This window comes from Gallus gallus, chromosome 1 (assembly GCF_016699485.2).
Source record: "Gallus gallus isolate bGalGal1 chromosome 1, bGalGal1.mat.broiler.GRCg7b, whole genome shotgun sequence".
In the NCBI taxonomy this organism is placed as follows: domain Eukaryota; kingdom Metazoa; phylum Chordata; class Aves; order Galliformes; family Phasianidae; genus Gallus; species Gallus gallus.
The window spans coordinates 190156887-190170866 of NC_052532.1; the positions used below are offsets into that span (position 1 = coordinate 190156887).

Sequence of the window (13980 nt, forward strand, 5' to 3'; positions counted from 1 at the left end):
AAAAAGAAGTCATTTTTTTTTATTGCATGCTTAAGGTTTCGCTCTAAGGTGATGATTCTACATTTTACAGAAGATGTGCAAGTAAGTTTATTGAAAAAATAAGATTACAATAATGCAAATAATGTTGATATTTAAAAACAAATCAGGCAAGGTTTTGTTCTTGAGATTCCTCAAAATCTGAGTACTTTCCTCCCTGAACTTCACTAAAGTAGAATTCCTGTCACAGATTTTGTTTGGGCTGTTACCTGGTACAGCTATAAACTGCAGGGAACACCATGATCACAGAGCAGTCAGGAGTGATACTCGTGTCAGAGAGTTCCCAGAACATGCATTTACACTGGGATCAAAAAAAAGCCTAATTGGAACAAACTGTCTTCCAACCAGTTTACCTTGAAATTGGTCTTCTCCTGAAGCAATGAACTATTTTGAGAGGCCTCAAAGGGCCAGTGCTGTTGCTGTGTTATCTCAGCATCCTCAAGTTAGAAATTAGTGGTTCAGACTGCTTTGTGAGTCAGGGCTGTGTTCACCCTGACAGCTCTATGTTATAGAGGCTTGATGTCCAACAGGAGACCAGCAGCAAGCAGTGCTCTTCAAGAGTCTGTATTGGAACCAGTATTAACATCTTTTTGGGTGAAGACAATGGGATTTTCTACAAAAGCAATCATTTCAGTGTGCTGCATGGTCTTCATTACAAAACCTATATTACCGATCAGCAGCTACATACATTTTCTTTAAATTCTACTATCCCCAGAGATGCAAACAGTGATTTATATATTAAATAAAGAATTCAGCATTAAGACCCCTAATTGGTTCTCCTAAAAATTCAAGGTTTGACACTGATGAATAATGTACCTTTAGTTTCATGTTTATCTACAGCCTTGTTATTGCAGGAAAATCATGCTATAAAATCATGCTACCACGCTATTATTTCTCTATAACCAGGAGCAGGGGCCTTATTTGTACAGGCAGAGCAGCAAAATGACACTACAGCTGCAACAGCTATTAGCAAAACTAAGCCAACTTTGCGTTAGCCTGAAGTATTCCTGTGTTCTCACACTGACCTGCATCTAAGGGGACGTTTTGGCCAGCCTTACCTTCATCATCCTCCACTTTAGAGATTCTCACAAATATTTTACTAGGCAGTGAACGATGGTATTTCCAGGAGTTGTATCATCAGACTTTAACTCACAGAACCACTTACCTGTGATAAAAACAAAAAAAAAGAACAATAATATTTCAAGCTATTACTTTGCAATAGTGTCTTTAAGAAGAAAAGGAATGGTTCAGAGGTTACTTGAGCGTTTACCCAGATCTAGCTGACAGTGACAGCAGACCTTCACACTATGGGTGGTATTCAAAACCTCCTTCCATCCCACGCACTGTTTTTATTTTGCTATCAATTCACGTGGTAATTACTCTCCAACTAATCAAAATGCACGCTGTGTTTTTTAATGATTCAGCGAAGACAAACTGTTTTCTATTCTCTTTTAGGATGGAAGGTAGAGAGCATTCTGTATAACAGTAGAAAAACAACACTCCTTGGGGTCTGATCTGTATGCCTTCTGCTACCTTCATAGCTGCAATGAGGCAGTCACAGACTACACATCATATGATATATAGCCTGTACTGATAGACTTGTGATTAGTTTAAGTCTAAGGCTGAACTCTACCAGAACGATGCTAAGGGACTGGCTATAGAGAAAAGTGAAGATAAAATCAGTGCTTTTCTAGTGTTTATCTTGTATGTTTTTCATTTTGGAGGGCAAATCTCAGTGTTACATTTATTCCACATCCCCCTGCATCAAGTCCTGCTCCTGGCACCTTCCTGCCAGTAAGCAGAGGCAGTGTTATTTCTCCAGCTCTCTATATCCCATATTAATTGGATGAAAAAACGCAGACTCCACTACTGCCATGGTGCAGCTTTACACAGGGTGTTCTTTAAACACAACCCATTTGAGTATCTACTACAACTAATAAATCCTTGAAACACTTAGAAATATAATGCTACAAATGGAATTTTGTTGATTCTCACAGAGAAACTCTTTGCTAGCTTTTGAGAACAGAGGTCTGTGGGCAGTTAGGTGTTCCTCCAGATGCTGCTAAGCTCTTCAGAAAAGTTCATGTGCTGTCTGTAAAAGACTACCAAAGAACCAAGAATGAAATTGCTTCTTACTGAACTCTAAATAGGCTCCAGGTGACCTTGGGGTGAAGAAATACTGGAAAATTTAGCATAGTTGGGCAGTTCAGCACTGAAAGCCAGCACATTTCTTTTATGTGCTCTTTACAAATAACGCATCTAAGAGTAATAGAAATCAAAGGCCACAGCAGCATATGGCTCACTCTGGAGCTTTATAAATGCTGTCCCTTCAGAACACTTTAACACTTCATTCACCCTAGTGTTGAACATACAAATAACAGTACGATGGAACATTATTGCTTAACAGCATGTTATTGACTATTTATCAAACTTCAGAACCTAGTAAGGACAGCAAGGAGGGAGATGGCAGCCTATGGAAGGTAAGAACTCCACTCCTCCCTGTCTTACTGATTAGACATATTCACATTAATAAAGGGAAACAGCTGTGAAATACAAAACAGTTATTGCTGAAGAACAGTTCTATCTTTGGTTCAAGGAATAATGCCTTTGTTTCTTCTTTACCCCAAAGTAACTTGAAAGACAGATGAGCAAGAACCTTCCTTCAGGATGCGCTGATCCATTTAATCTCGTGTTCCATCAGATCACCCACGCAGCAGAATTTTCCCCTTTCTGATTCCCATTTTGTGTAATGAAGCACTCAATTAAAGCAAGGTATGAGTGAGAAGAAAAAGATGAAGACAACATTTGAGCCCATCAACTGAAAGATCAACAAGTCTGATTTTATTACGATATCGTATTCTCATCTGGATGGCACGTAATTACAAAGAAACATTTACAGTATATTTTCAAGTATTAAGTTAAAAGTCATTTCAAGGCTTCCACTTCAAAAAGCTACATTAATAATACACCATACAGATGATACAGTTGGTTAGTTTCAAATAACCTCCTCCCCTCTATTTGGTTTAAATATGATTCAGTAGGCACTAGATATGCCTGCAGCCACTTACTTTCTTGGACTTGACCTTGTTCTTGCGCAGGTATATGTCACTGTGTGTACCAGAACATCAGTCACTCTCAGACACAGCTCACGGGTGGTTTCATGACCGGAGTGATGTGCAGCTTCACAACATCATAACAGAGATCCCTGACTCCTAATGGTTTGCAGTGATGCAAAACGAAATAATGCATATTTAACTTAAGATAAACTTCTGCACTGAAGTGACTGTAGAAATGCCACTGTGACAACCCATACTTGCTGCATTATTGTTTCCCTTCTCCTCATGCACACTAAAATTCAAACTGAAGCATGGTTGTGAAGCCTGAGCCAGGCAGATTCAACCTAGGCTCAATCTAACTCACTAATTCCATGTTGCATATCAGTCAGTACACATCTTGAGACGGTCCTGGCAGAACCCACCACCTACAGCAGGTCTCACAGTTAAAGACTGAACCTTGGAACAGTCCTGCCAATGCCACCGCAGTAATGCACATTTTAAGTCTCTCTTGTGCTGGCAGTGTACCCTGAACAGATGGAATTCTGAAAACACTGGAGGAAAACCTGCTTGGTTAGGATACTGTCTTCTAAAAAACATCTCGAATGACAGCTAATGAATCCCAGCATTCAACCTTCTTTTGTTTGTTTGTTTAAACAAAGACAGCAAAAGCCCTGTTACCTCTTTATTCTCATTTCTTATACTACCTTTTAAAATAAAGCAGGAAATGTGGCCAGCAGCTGGTCCCGTCTCTTCTGCCCCAACACAGCTGAATCCACTTTAGCATAAAGAAAAACAAGGATGCTAAATATACATATACTTTATCACACAGTGACGTTTCACAAAGAAAAAATCATATTCTTCATAAAGAGGAGCACTTGGTAAGGTGTAGTACCAACAGTTCCAATTGCTGGGAGACAACCCTTCCTCTTAGCCTTAAATACCAAATTTAAGGCTTTAAGAAACAAGACTTCCAAAACACTAATTAGAATATTTTCTTCAAGAAGTTAATAGATGAGACCAATTTAAGGAAATCTATTCTTTGTGAAACCTCACTTTACATATATTATCATTTTCACAATCCGTCTTTCCCCCAGCTGACGTACAGAAAAGCCACCTCAACATTAGGACACAACTACCTGCTCATCCTGTGTGATGGGGATAAATACTACTACCAGAGAACACACGCTGCTGTTCATCAACATTTTTCCTTTTATCTCAGTTAGTCAGGAAGAACTTTTCAATTAATTAGTCACATATTTGCTCATTTCCAAACTGTGCTGAACTATATGAAGTTATGGATTTCTGGATACTGTAAGAGTAAGCTAAATTAACATCTCTACAGTAAAATTAAGCACATACATATACGTGCAGGTTCTTTAAAATGTAAAGCTACTCTGAAGTAACAAAGGAATTTTAGTGTGCATGGGCACAGAGATTGTGAGAGGTGCTGAGTTACTTTGAGACCCTGCATGATGCCAACCATAGTTCTGACTGGAGTTCTATATAAAAAAGTGATTTCTCTACATTAAGGTTCCACTGTACAGATGTAAGCAGTGTTCAGGTTCTGTTCAAACAGGAAAAGCTCTGCATCATGAATTAAAGAAAGGCAGGAAAGGACATTCTAAAGGGACTATGCATCCTGGATATGGATCCTATGGATCCTACAGTCCATAATACTGGACTGTATTTTAACCACCTGGTCACATTTTTCATTTAAAAGCAATTTACTTGATCTTTTGGGACTTCCCCTGTGACAAAAGACTGTAAATGTCAAATCATTAGCATTATTTTCCCTTTTCCAGCTCATCAGCTCATAGTTCAATAGAAAATTCCTATTTCAAATGGCAGAAAGCATTTACTTTTAATTCAAAACGCAGCTCACTGACCGGCTACTGTGTGTATACTGATTTAGAAAAGGAAAAGAAGAAAGCAGCTACTCAGAATGATGTTTTCCACAACTGAGTTAGGAGTCAGAAACATCACAGCAGGGCAGGGACCAGAGATACCATCTCCTGGACCAGTCACCGCATGAACGAGACCGGCACAAGCAAAGCAAGCTGTCTGATACCGCATTATGGGAATATATTGATCCTTACCAGGTTGCGAGGTGGGAAACGACTGCTCTTTAACCCCTACACAACGGAGCCTGGCAGGGCAAGCACCTAAAAGAGAAACTGTCAGAGAGGTTTTAATAGTAACGTATAACCAAGAGGCAGCACAATTTTATACGCATGCTTTCTTTTGCCGATCGTTACTACTTGCCGTCCGGTGACGATGTCTTAACGAAGGTTTTGGTTTTCTAAGCAAGCATTTTCGGCTGGTCGGGATAAGCGGGCTAGGCATCGGCTGACACAAACCCGGCCGGGTCAGCGTTATCTCTACTGGCAGCCGCACGGCGGACCCGCGCACGCCGTCCCGCCTCAGGTCGGCACCGTCTGTTCCGCGCGTGCAGAGCCGGGCCGTGCCGGCAGCTCCGCGTCACCACCGCGCTCGTCACCGCGCACCGCTCGGCTCACACCGCTGCCGGGCTGACGCGGCCTTTGGCCGATGCGGTCACTCGGCGTTCGTTTGTCACCCGAAGGCGACAGCTTCCCCTCCTCCGCATCTCCCCCAGCACCACCCCAGCACCGCTGTTACTTTTTTCCTTCTTTCCTCTGCACCACGACGCGAGGCCCCAGAGGGGCGAGCACCCCGCCGGTACTTGCGGCGGGTAGCGGACCCTACGTTTTGAAGGAGGCGGCCGCTCGCCGAGCGCAGATGGAGCAGAACTCCACCGACACCTGATCCCGCTCCACGTGCAGGCAGATCCCGCCGGGGGCCGCCCACTCCTCCTCGGGCTCCGCGCCCGGCGGCTGTTCGGGGCCGGGCGGCCGCGCGTTGGGCAGCGCGTAGTCGTGGTCGCCGCTGTCGCCGCCGGCCCGGAGGGGCTGCTGCTGCTGCTGGTGCTGCTGGCGGCGGCCGTCCCTGAAGAGGCTGGTGCCCAGGCGCAGCCCGCCGGCCCGCGTCCCGGCCAAGCGGCTCAGGAGCTGCCCCAGCGCGCTCTGGTTGGCCAGCACGGCCCGCAGGTAGCCGCTCTCCCGTTCCAGCTCCCGCAGGCGGCGGCTGAGGCCGCGGTTGCGGTCCCGCAGCTGCCGGTTCTCGGCAGCCAGGCCCTGCAGGCGGCTCTCCAGCCCCAGCACGTACTGCTTCTTCTTCAGCCGGTTCAGCCGCGCCGCCGCCGCCGCCTTCAGCCTGCTGCCGGCCCCGCCGCTCCGCCGCCTGCGGCCCCGCCCCGCTTCTCCGCAGAAACAGCCGCTCAGCTCCGCGCCCGCGTCCCATTCCGGCCGGGCCGCCTCCAGCAGATCTCCCAGCTCCAGCCCGGGGAACCAGTCCTCTTGCTCCCACACCTCCGGCGGGCCTTCGGCCGCCTCCTTCTCCTGTTGCTGTTGTTTAGGCCGCGCCGCGCCCGGATCCCCTTCCCCGCCGCCATCCCGCCCTCTCGGAGCCTGCCCCGAGCCGGCGAGAGGCCACGCGGCGCCCGAAGGGCTCGCTCCGCCCGAGGAGGCCGCCAGCAGCTGGGTCAGGCTGTGCCGCATGGCGGCGGCGGCGGCGGAGAGAGGAGGAGGGGGGGGGACAGGCGGCGGCCGCGGGGCCCGGGGAGAGCGGCGCGGAGCGGCGGTGCCGCGGTGTATGTCGGGAAGCGGCGGACGTGAGGGGATCCGGGGCGGGAGGGGGAGGAAATGGCTCAGGGTTGCGCCCGCGCGCGGGAAAGCGGGGCTGTGGAGGAGAGGGGTCCGTGTGTGGGAGTTTAACAGTGCCTGAATGGCTGCGTTGGGACGGACCTTGAGGCACATCCACTCCTAACCCCTGCGTTGGGCTGGGCACCCCACACCAGCTCAGGCTGCCCAGAGCCCGTCCAACCTGGCCTTGAGCACTTCTAGGGATGGGGCACCCACAGCTCTCTGGGCAACAGTGCCAGGGCCTCACCACCCTCTGTGTAAATAATTTCTTCCTAACCTAAATCTAAATCTTTCATTTAGTTTTAAACAGTTCCCCCTTATCCTGTCCCTATCACAGAATCGTAGGGTTGGAAGGGAGCTCTGGGGACATGGAGCCCATCCCCAGGCTAAAACCAGTTCAGTGCAGCAGGTCGCATAGGGAAGCATACAGGCAGGTGCTGAATATCTCCAGAGAAGCAGAATCCACATCTCTGTCTGCCTGTTCCAATGCTCTGCCACACTCAGTAAAGAAGTTTTTTCTCGTGGTCACATGGAACATCCCTTTCCTACTTTGCGCCCCTCGTTTTGTCACTGAGCACCAGTGAAAAGAGCCTGGCTCCATCTTTCCTTTAGGTATTTATAAGCATTGATAAGATCCCCTCTCAACCTTCCCCAGGCTGAACAGCCCCTGTGCTCTCAGCCTTTCCTCATAAAGAGATGTTCCAGGCCCTGATCATCTCTGTGCCCCCTGCTGCATTCTCTCCAGCAGTTCCCTGTGTCTTGTTTGAACTGTGGAGCCCAGAACTGGACACAGCTGTGGCCTCTCCAGGGCAGAGCACAGGGGCAGGACCACCTCCCTCAACCTGCTGTCCACACTCTTATTAATGCATCCCAGCGCATCAGACTGTGTAAAAAGTCAGTCTCTACGGCATACTCACGTCATGAGAACTTGGAGAGCAATCCTGGCAGCTGCCTGCAGCCCAGCTGCAGGGTGCCATTTGGCACACTGTGAGGTGAGTGTTGGAGGCTTCAGGAGCTGAAACTCAGCAGCCAAAAACCACCTTCTCAGCTGGGAGAGAGGCAAGAGAGCATGGGGAGCCTTGGTGTCCCATGGTGCTGACAAGAAATGGAAAGATTTTGGTCAGAAATTGCCAGACCTGTGCCCTTAGGTTTTGTACCACCTCAACCCTTAACCTACTTTGAAAACAACTGAAATCACCCAAAGAATCTGTTACTTCAAGTTGAACAGGGATATAAATAACACTGGCATTAAATAAGACTAAGAGAACTGTAGAAAGCTGTAGAACAACTACATGTAATATCTTGCTTGAGCTTCAGTGATTTTACTGTTTGGACCCACTAAGTTTCTGGATCGTAACTGTTCATGCCACAGACATTGCAAGGTTGGATTCCATTCTTGGATCTCCAGAGATGCCTCTAAAGCATCCCACATCTCTTGAACTTCAAGAGAGAATCAAACATTAAAGAGTATGGGTTTCAGGTTTTGTCCATTATGGAAAACAAAGTGCTTTTGGCTTAAAAAAAAAAAGAAAGAAAGAAAGAAAAATCTCTGGGAAAAAAAAAATCTAGGGCCAAATAAAATCTAATTCACATTTGAAGTTCCCCCCCCCTAATCTTTCATGTTACAGATTTACAGATCTGATGTGGTTTGTCTATTTTGACAACCCTTGCTAGGATTTAATGGTATAGAGCTCTTATGAAAAACTGTAACAAAAAAAAAAAAAAAAAAAAAAGGCTCCAGACCAGTTCTTGCAGAAGGATTTAAGCTTGTAAGTACATTACAGAGATCTGCTAGAAGACGGCTGCATGAACAGGAACACAAAATCAGTGGTGTGGTACAGTAGAGGCGCCTGCTAAGAATCGAGCAGAAAGCTGACATTATGCCTTAAAGTGACGGAGTTTGACATTCAGTGCTTTTTCTTTGGACAGTAAATCCATACTGTGCTTTTTGTAAGCATCAAACTGCAGCGAGAGCTTGCTGTATGCCTGCTGGCTGCTTTTCAGCTCTTGCTGGAGCTCTTGGACTTTCAGACCGTAGTTTGCTGCCACTTCTTTGACAATGTGCTTCTCTGCTCTCCATTTGGCTCTTTCTGCCATCTCCAGCTTCCTCCCCAGTTGCAGAATTTCCTGTTGCTTTTCTTGCAGAGCTTTGCCCCTTTCTGCGGCCAGGTTCAGTAGCTGCTCTTTCTCCTCATTTGCCCTCTCCAGCTTGGCTTGCAGCTCAGCATCATGAGCCTTCTGCTGGCTTTCTCCATGCTCTAGCTGTTCCACCATTTGTTGGTGCTCCTCCTGTAGGCGCTGCAGCTGTTGTCTTAGCGAGTCAACCTCCAAGGTACAGGCATGTGCTTGCTGGCTCTGAGCTTCCAGGAGCTCTTTTTCTAGCTGCTGGGCTCTGGATCTCTCCCAGGCACATTTCTCATGTAGAGTATCCAGCTGCTGCAAGAGCTCTCTGGCCTGGGCAGCAAGCTGAAGCATTTCAGCCTCGTTGTCCTTCGCTGCTTGGCTGAAGAGGGTTTTGTTCTCCTGCTGCAGGCGCTGGTTTTCCTCCTTCAGCTGTGTGTTCTGTTTCTCTTGCTCATCCTTGGAGTAGATCATTTTTTCTTGGTTGTTGGCCAAATCCTCCAAGTACTGAATCCGCTGGGTCTGAGTTTTTAGTTTCACAGCATCCTCTAGCCTCAGTTTCTCCAGTTCCATGTTGAGCTGCTCCAGGCTCTTGCAGCGTTTGCGTGCATCATCTGTTTTTTTCTTCAGGATACAGATAAGGCGATGCTGCTCTTCCAGGCGTGCCCGTAGCAGAGCCTTCTCTCTCTTCTCCTCAGGGCTCCCACAGAGTGTCTGTGTGCCTTTTGTTGGATCTTCGGTATCTTTGCCCATCTCCGCATCACTTGTGTGGTTGGCCACCACTGCCTCTCCATCCTCATGGGCCATGGAGACACTGTCACGCACAAAGATGAAACAACATTTCATAGAGACCACTTCTCTTAGTGACATTCAGCAGGTTTGAAGCGTTCCCAGCACGGCACTAAGCTGCTGGACAGGGAATCCCAAAACCAAGAGCAGCCCTGCAGCCCTCCCTGCCTCTGTGGACCCCAGTTCAAAGACAAGCAGACTGAAAAGGAGGACACCAGACCTCACGATGCAAAAGCAAAGAACTGTAGGCTTGGTATTTACACGAGGCTATTCATTTGCCAATTACTAATCTGGTAATTATTCCTTCTCAAAGCACTGTTTGTTTGAGCTATAAGAAGCACTGTTACATTTAGGTAAAAAGCCAGTAAATGTTAAAGCTGTAAATAATTCCTTATCAATCCTTTTCCTCTGCCTTTTTTTTTTTTTCTCCTGCAGATCTGGAGTTATAAATGTAAGTAGAACATAGAGAGTCAGTTCAATCCTCAAATTGATTTTTATTGTTTTGATAGTATATTAGTCATTAAAAATAATAATAGCCTTACACTCTGCTTAGAGATTTATGAATTTAAACAAACAAACAAAAAATACTCAATGGTAATAATTACTGAATGCACAACAATAAAGATAGTGCCTGGAGAGAAGGTTCCTTATCTGAGTGTTGGTGCTGATTTGCTGAGTCTGGTTTCTCATCTAAATATATTTATATTACAGCAGCGCCACCACCATTATTAGTGCCTAATCATATGGAGTGCTGCCCAGATGGATGAAACTGAAGTTTATCTAAAACTGAAGTACAACTTTCAGATGCAGACCTGCAACGACAAGATGTGAAATAGCCTGCTGATAATCAAGCTCTGAGACCTCCTGTGCCTTGGCTGGGGGAAAAGATAAGGCATAGGGAAAGTTCCTTAGAGGAGTAAAGGAAGGATGAAGAACAACATCCAGCAAAAATGAACCCAAGCCTGCCAAGTCTGGACAGGTGCCAAGCTGTGACTGCAGGGATGCCACTTCTGGGTACTCACCTTCCGCTGCTGCTGCTTTGATTCCTGCCAAAACATGCAGCCATAACAGGGAAAGACTAAAAGGCTGAGCCTATCCAGTGGAAAAACAACAGAGAGAGGGGCTTAGGAGGACAAATCTTTTCTGTTGCCAGGTGTTTTCCTTCCTTGGCCTGTTTGTTGACACTCCTAGCATGGGGCTTGTGTCCATGGCAATGCAAGTCTGAATGGGTCACTCCAGAATCCTGCCTTCATCCAGAAGTCGTGGAAGTAAATGGGAGTAGTTCTTAGCAAACAAATGCTGTTAGCGCTTCCAAGGATGTTCAAAAAACTCCTGGTTTTGTGGAGTCCTTATATATAATATATATACGTATGTATATATGTATATATATGTTTATATACTTTTATATATATACACACACACAGTCTGGTTCTTGGATTGCCCATAGTCAGCACATCCGACACAGGTGCAACAGTCCAGTGCAGGCTTATCAGTATCAGAGAAGCCAGGGCCTTCATGCCACAGCAAGCCACCACATCTAAAGAGTAGCCCAGAATGTGACAGGCGTTGAGACCTTCCCCTTATCTTCCTTGTTCCTGACACCCCTGTGTAGGTAGAGATGCCTCCAGCTGTCCTTGCATTCCACAGCAATCTTTGAGACAAAAGGAGATTTTCTATGGCATCTCACACATACCAAGATGATTAACATTGTCAGAGTTTTGTTTTTCTAGCAATTAACTTTTTAACTCCTGAAATGTTGTAAAGTATAGAATGCAGGAGATTACACAGCACTTGCCTGCAAATCTAAAGCCTCAAGACCCCATCTCTGAGCTGAGGTCCCCAGGCTATTTTGGCACAGCAATGCGTTTAAGCTTCATAGGAAACAAAGCAACAAAAAATTATATACCTCTTAAGTTGTTGGTCATGTTTTTTAGCCACTTTTTAAGGTGAAAATGAAATCCTGTAGTCAGTGATTACAAATAGAGAGGTTTCTGCCAGACATAAACAGATGATTGTTCTTATATGAGCCAGTGTGCATACTACACTTCAGAACAACGTATCTGTACTTAAACGGGGCAGCAGTTACTTTGCTTCTGTGTTCTCAGATAGCCTCCCCTGAATGGGTGGTGATTCCAGAAAAGCAAAATGCAATCTGTACCAGCTACTTACCTCATCCAAAGCAGCTGAGGCAATAAGGGATGGAGACTGACAGCTCTTTTTGTAGTCTCCAGACTGCCCAGCTGATGAAGGAATGGGTGTTCCCAGCAGGTTGAAAAGCACCTTTCCTTTTTCCCATTCATGGCATACAACAAATACCAAAGAGTCTGAGCATTTACATTTTCATGGTTAAATTAAGCAACTGATTTGACGCTGTGGAGAGCCATTTTTTTCCTCCCTAATCTTAGATGCAGGATTTTACCAACCTCTAGATCCTTGCAGTTACTGCAAATAAACATGCATTTCAGAAGCATTTTCCACCTATATTTCATTACATTGCATACTCATACTGAATAGCTAACAAAGCATTGAGTTTTAAGAAACAAATTCTTATTTAGATTTAATTCAATTTAAGGCTGCTTTTATTTATTTCTTTTTTAAAAGCAATACACTTTGTGTTTTATGTATTTATCTTCCTTTAGTGGCATGCATTTCTACAAGCGATAAATCCCTATCCCATTTCATGTGCTGCAGAGCTCTCTAAACGAGGACTGCCGTAATCCCAGCGTTCTCCTAACGGTGGCGCTGAAGAACAGAGAAATGACTTTTGGAATGACTTTTGGCAAAACAAGGTAACAGATGCAGGTACAGATAATGAGTACACTTTACAAAATAAACACCCAATACTTTAATCATCATTAAAAATGGCAAGTATAGATCCTTTAGAGTAACATTTGAATGAAGAAGTTTGACTGCGATGCCTTCAGCATTTGAAAGTAATGTTGATTTATTAGCAAGGTGATGAACAAATGTATAAGCAAACTTTATAAACTTACTTAATTTTTCCTAGTAAACTGGAATTAACAGTCCTCTGCACCTTGCAGAATATGATATCAACAGTTTCAGTTCATGTAGTGCTTCTTCCATTATAGAAGCAACTTCTATACCATATAAAAGTACAACCACAGATAACAGGACTTATTAAAAAAAACGTTCTGCAGTCCTTGCTGGAGAGATCCAATGTAGCATAATGAGGGTTCAGCTGTAGACAGATGCTGAGGAGCATGAACAAAATGCCACCTGTTGCTATTCAGTCATTATCAACACCTCACAAACAATCCAGAAAGTGCAAAGTTTACTCACTTTTTTTTTCTTTTTCTTTTTGGCTGGCAATTTAGATTTAAGGAATAAGCTTCAATTAGGCAACACAAGTATTCAGGTATCACAGATTCCTCTACCACTCAGTTGCTAAGTGCACTCTTACTTGAGTATATTTTCAGTGAATAAGAACTAGCCCCTTAAATTTGCATAGATCTGCAGGCAGAAGTTTAGCTTGAAATATGAAGTGGCATTTGATAGCACAGAAACAGAACAGCTACAGAACACAGACTATGAATGGAGCTATTGTGCTCCTCTTCCAAGCTTCGCCACCACACCTTTTAATTCCACTCCCAAGAATTCTTTGTGCTGCTAGCAATCAGAAAGCCCTTATTTTGTCAGTTTTGCAACCATTAGCATCCTGAGAGGTAGTGTATCTTCCACCCATGTGTTGGGCGACTTTATCATCTTCTCCCATAGGGCAGATTCATCTGAAGTAGAATCCATCCAGTCCACTGTAGTTCCGTAGCTTTTGCCTAGAACGATGTCAGAAACATTAATCACTTAATATTATGCAAAGTTGAGAGCTGACAATCAAATTTGCCTGTCTTCTCAAACAGTTTCACCTCCTCAGGTAGTGCTTTCAAGATCTAATTCTATTATTTTTATGGTTGAACAATACCATCAAATGCAATTAATGACAATTCTGTACACAAACTGCATTATCTTTCTCCAGTTGTTAACACTAAGTTTGATGTTTACTGACCTCACTTGTATTTTAGGTTATCCTGCTGAACCATATGAGAATTCATTTTTTCTTGCTCTTGCTTTGAAAGACTGTAAATGCATTGTCCTTCCTCAGACCAGAAAGGGACATAGTATGACGACTGGGAAAAACATGCAGGTCTATCTGCATATCTCACACTGCCTTTCTGCAAAGAGCATCTTTGCATTTATAAGTTTCCATATCCAAAATCTTCAAATCTTATCAAACATTCCCAATC

The 13980-nt window shown here is 44.8% G+C and overlaps 3 protein-coding genes and 1 long non-coding RNA gene across 14 annotated transcripts in view; 1 reads left to right on the top strand and 3 right to left on the bottom strand.

The window, feature by feature from the left end:
• Positions 1-62: 62 nt before the first annotated feature.
• Positions 63-6676, bottom strand: CREBZF (CREB/ATF bZIP transcription factor). 5 transcript variants are annotated; one of them, XM_046902728.1, is made up of 4 exons: positions 5355-6676; positions 5189-5266; positions 3797-3867; positions 2856-3248 (listed from the first exon to the last, which is right to left on the bottom strand). In XM_046902728.1, the coding sequence occupies exon 1, from the start codon at positions 6665-6667 to the stop codon at positions 5813-5815; it is 855 nt and encodes a 284-aa protein (XP_046758684.1). In that variant the 5' UTR covers positions 6668-6676; the 3' UTR covers positions 2856-3248; positions 3797-3867; positions 5189-5266; positions 5355-5812. The 5 variants fall into 5 exon arrangements, with proteins under 5 accessions (XP_025002694.3, XP_040503257.2, XP_046758684.1 ...); XM_025146926.3 differs by lacking the exon at positions 2856-3248 and adding an exon at positions 63-1201 and having other exon boundaries at positions 5189-6676; XM_015280796.4 differs by having other exon boundaries at positions 5189-6676.
• On the top strand, positions 6544-12947 carry LOC121106753. 2 transcript variants are annotated; one of them, XR_006931849.1, is made up of 2 exons: positions 6544-6650; positions 10433-12947. It is a non-coding gene; the product is annotated as an uncharacterized LOC121106753 (long non-coding RNA). The 2 variants fall into 2 exon arrangements; XR_005839724.1 differs by lacking the exon at positions 6544-6650 and adding an exon at positions 9742-10014.
• Positions 8558-10915, bottom strand: CCDC89 (coiled-coil domain containing 89). The gene is made up of 2 exons (XM_424044.8): positions 10744-10915; positions 8558-9746 (listed from the first exon to the last, which is right to left on the bottom strand). Exons 1-2 carry the CDS (start codon positions 10785-10787, stop codon positions 8690-8692), a joined length of 1101 nt encoding a protein of 366 aa, XP_424044.4. The 5' UTR covers positions 10788-10915; the 3' UTR covers positions 8558-8689.
• The window catches only part of SYTL2 (synaptotagmin like 2), a 53007-nt gene continuing 51309 nt past the window's right edge, over positions 12283-13980 (bottom strand). For all 6 annotated transcript variants that reach the window (XM_040647155.2, XM_040647156.2, XM_424045.8 and 3 more), the window contains one exon: positions 12283-13512. In XM_040647155.2, coding sequence (XP_040503089.1) covers positions 13367-13512 — 146 coding nt within the window. In that variant the 3' untranslated portion in view covers positions 12283-13366. The remainder of the gene's footprint in view (positions 13513-13980) is intronic.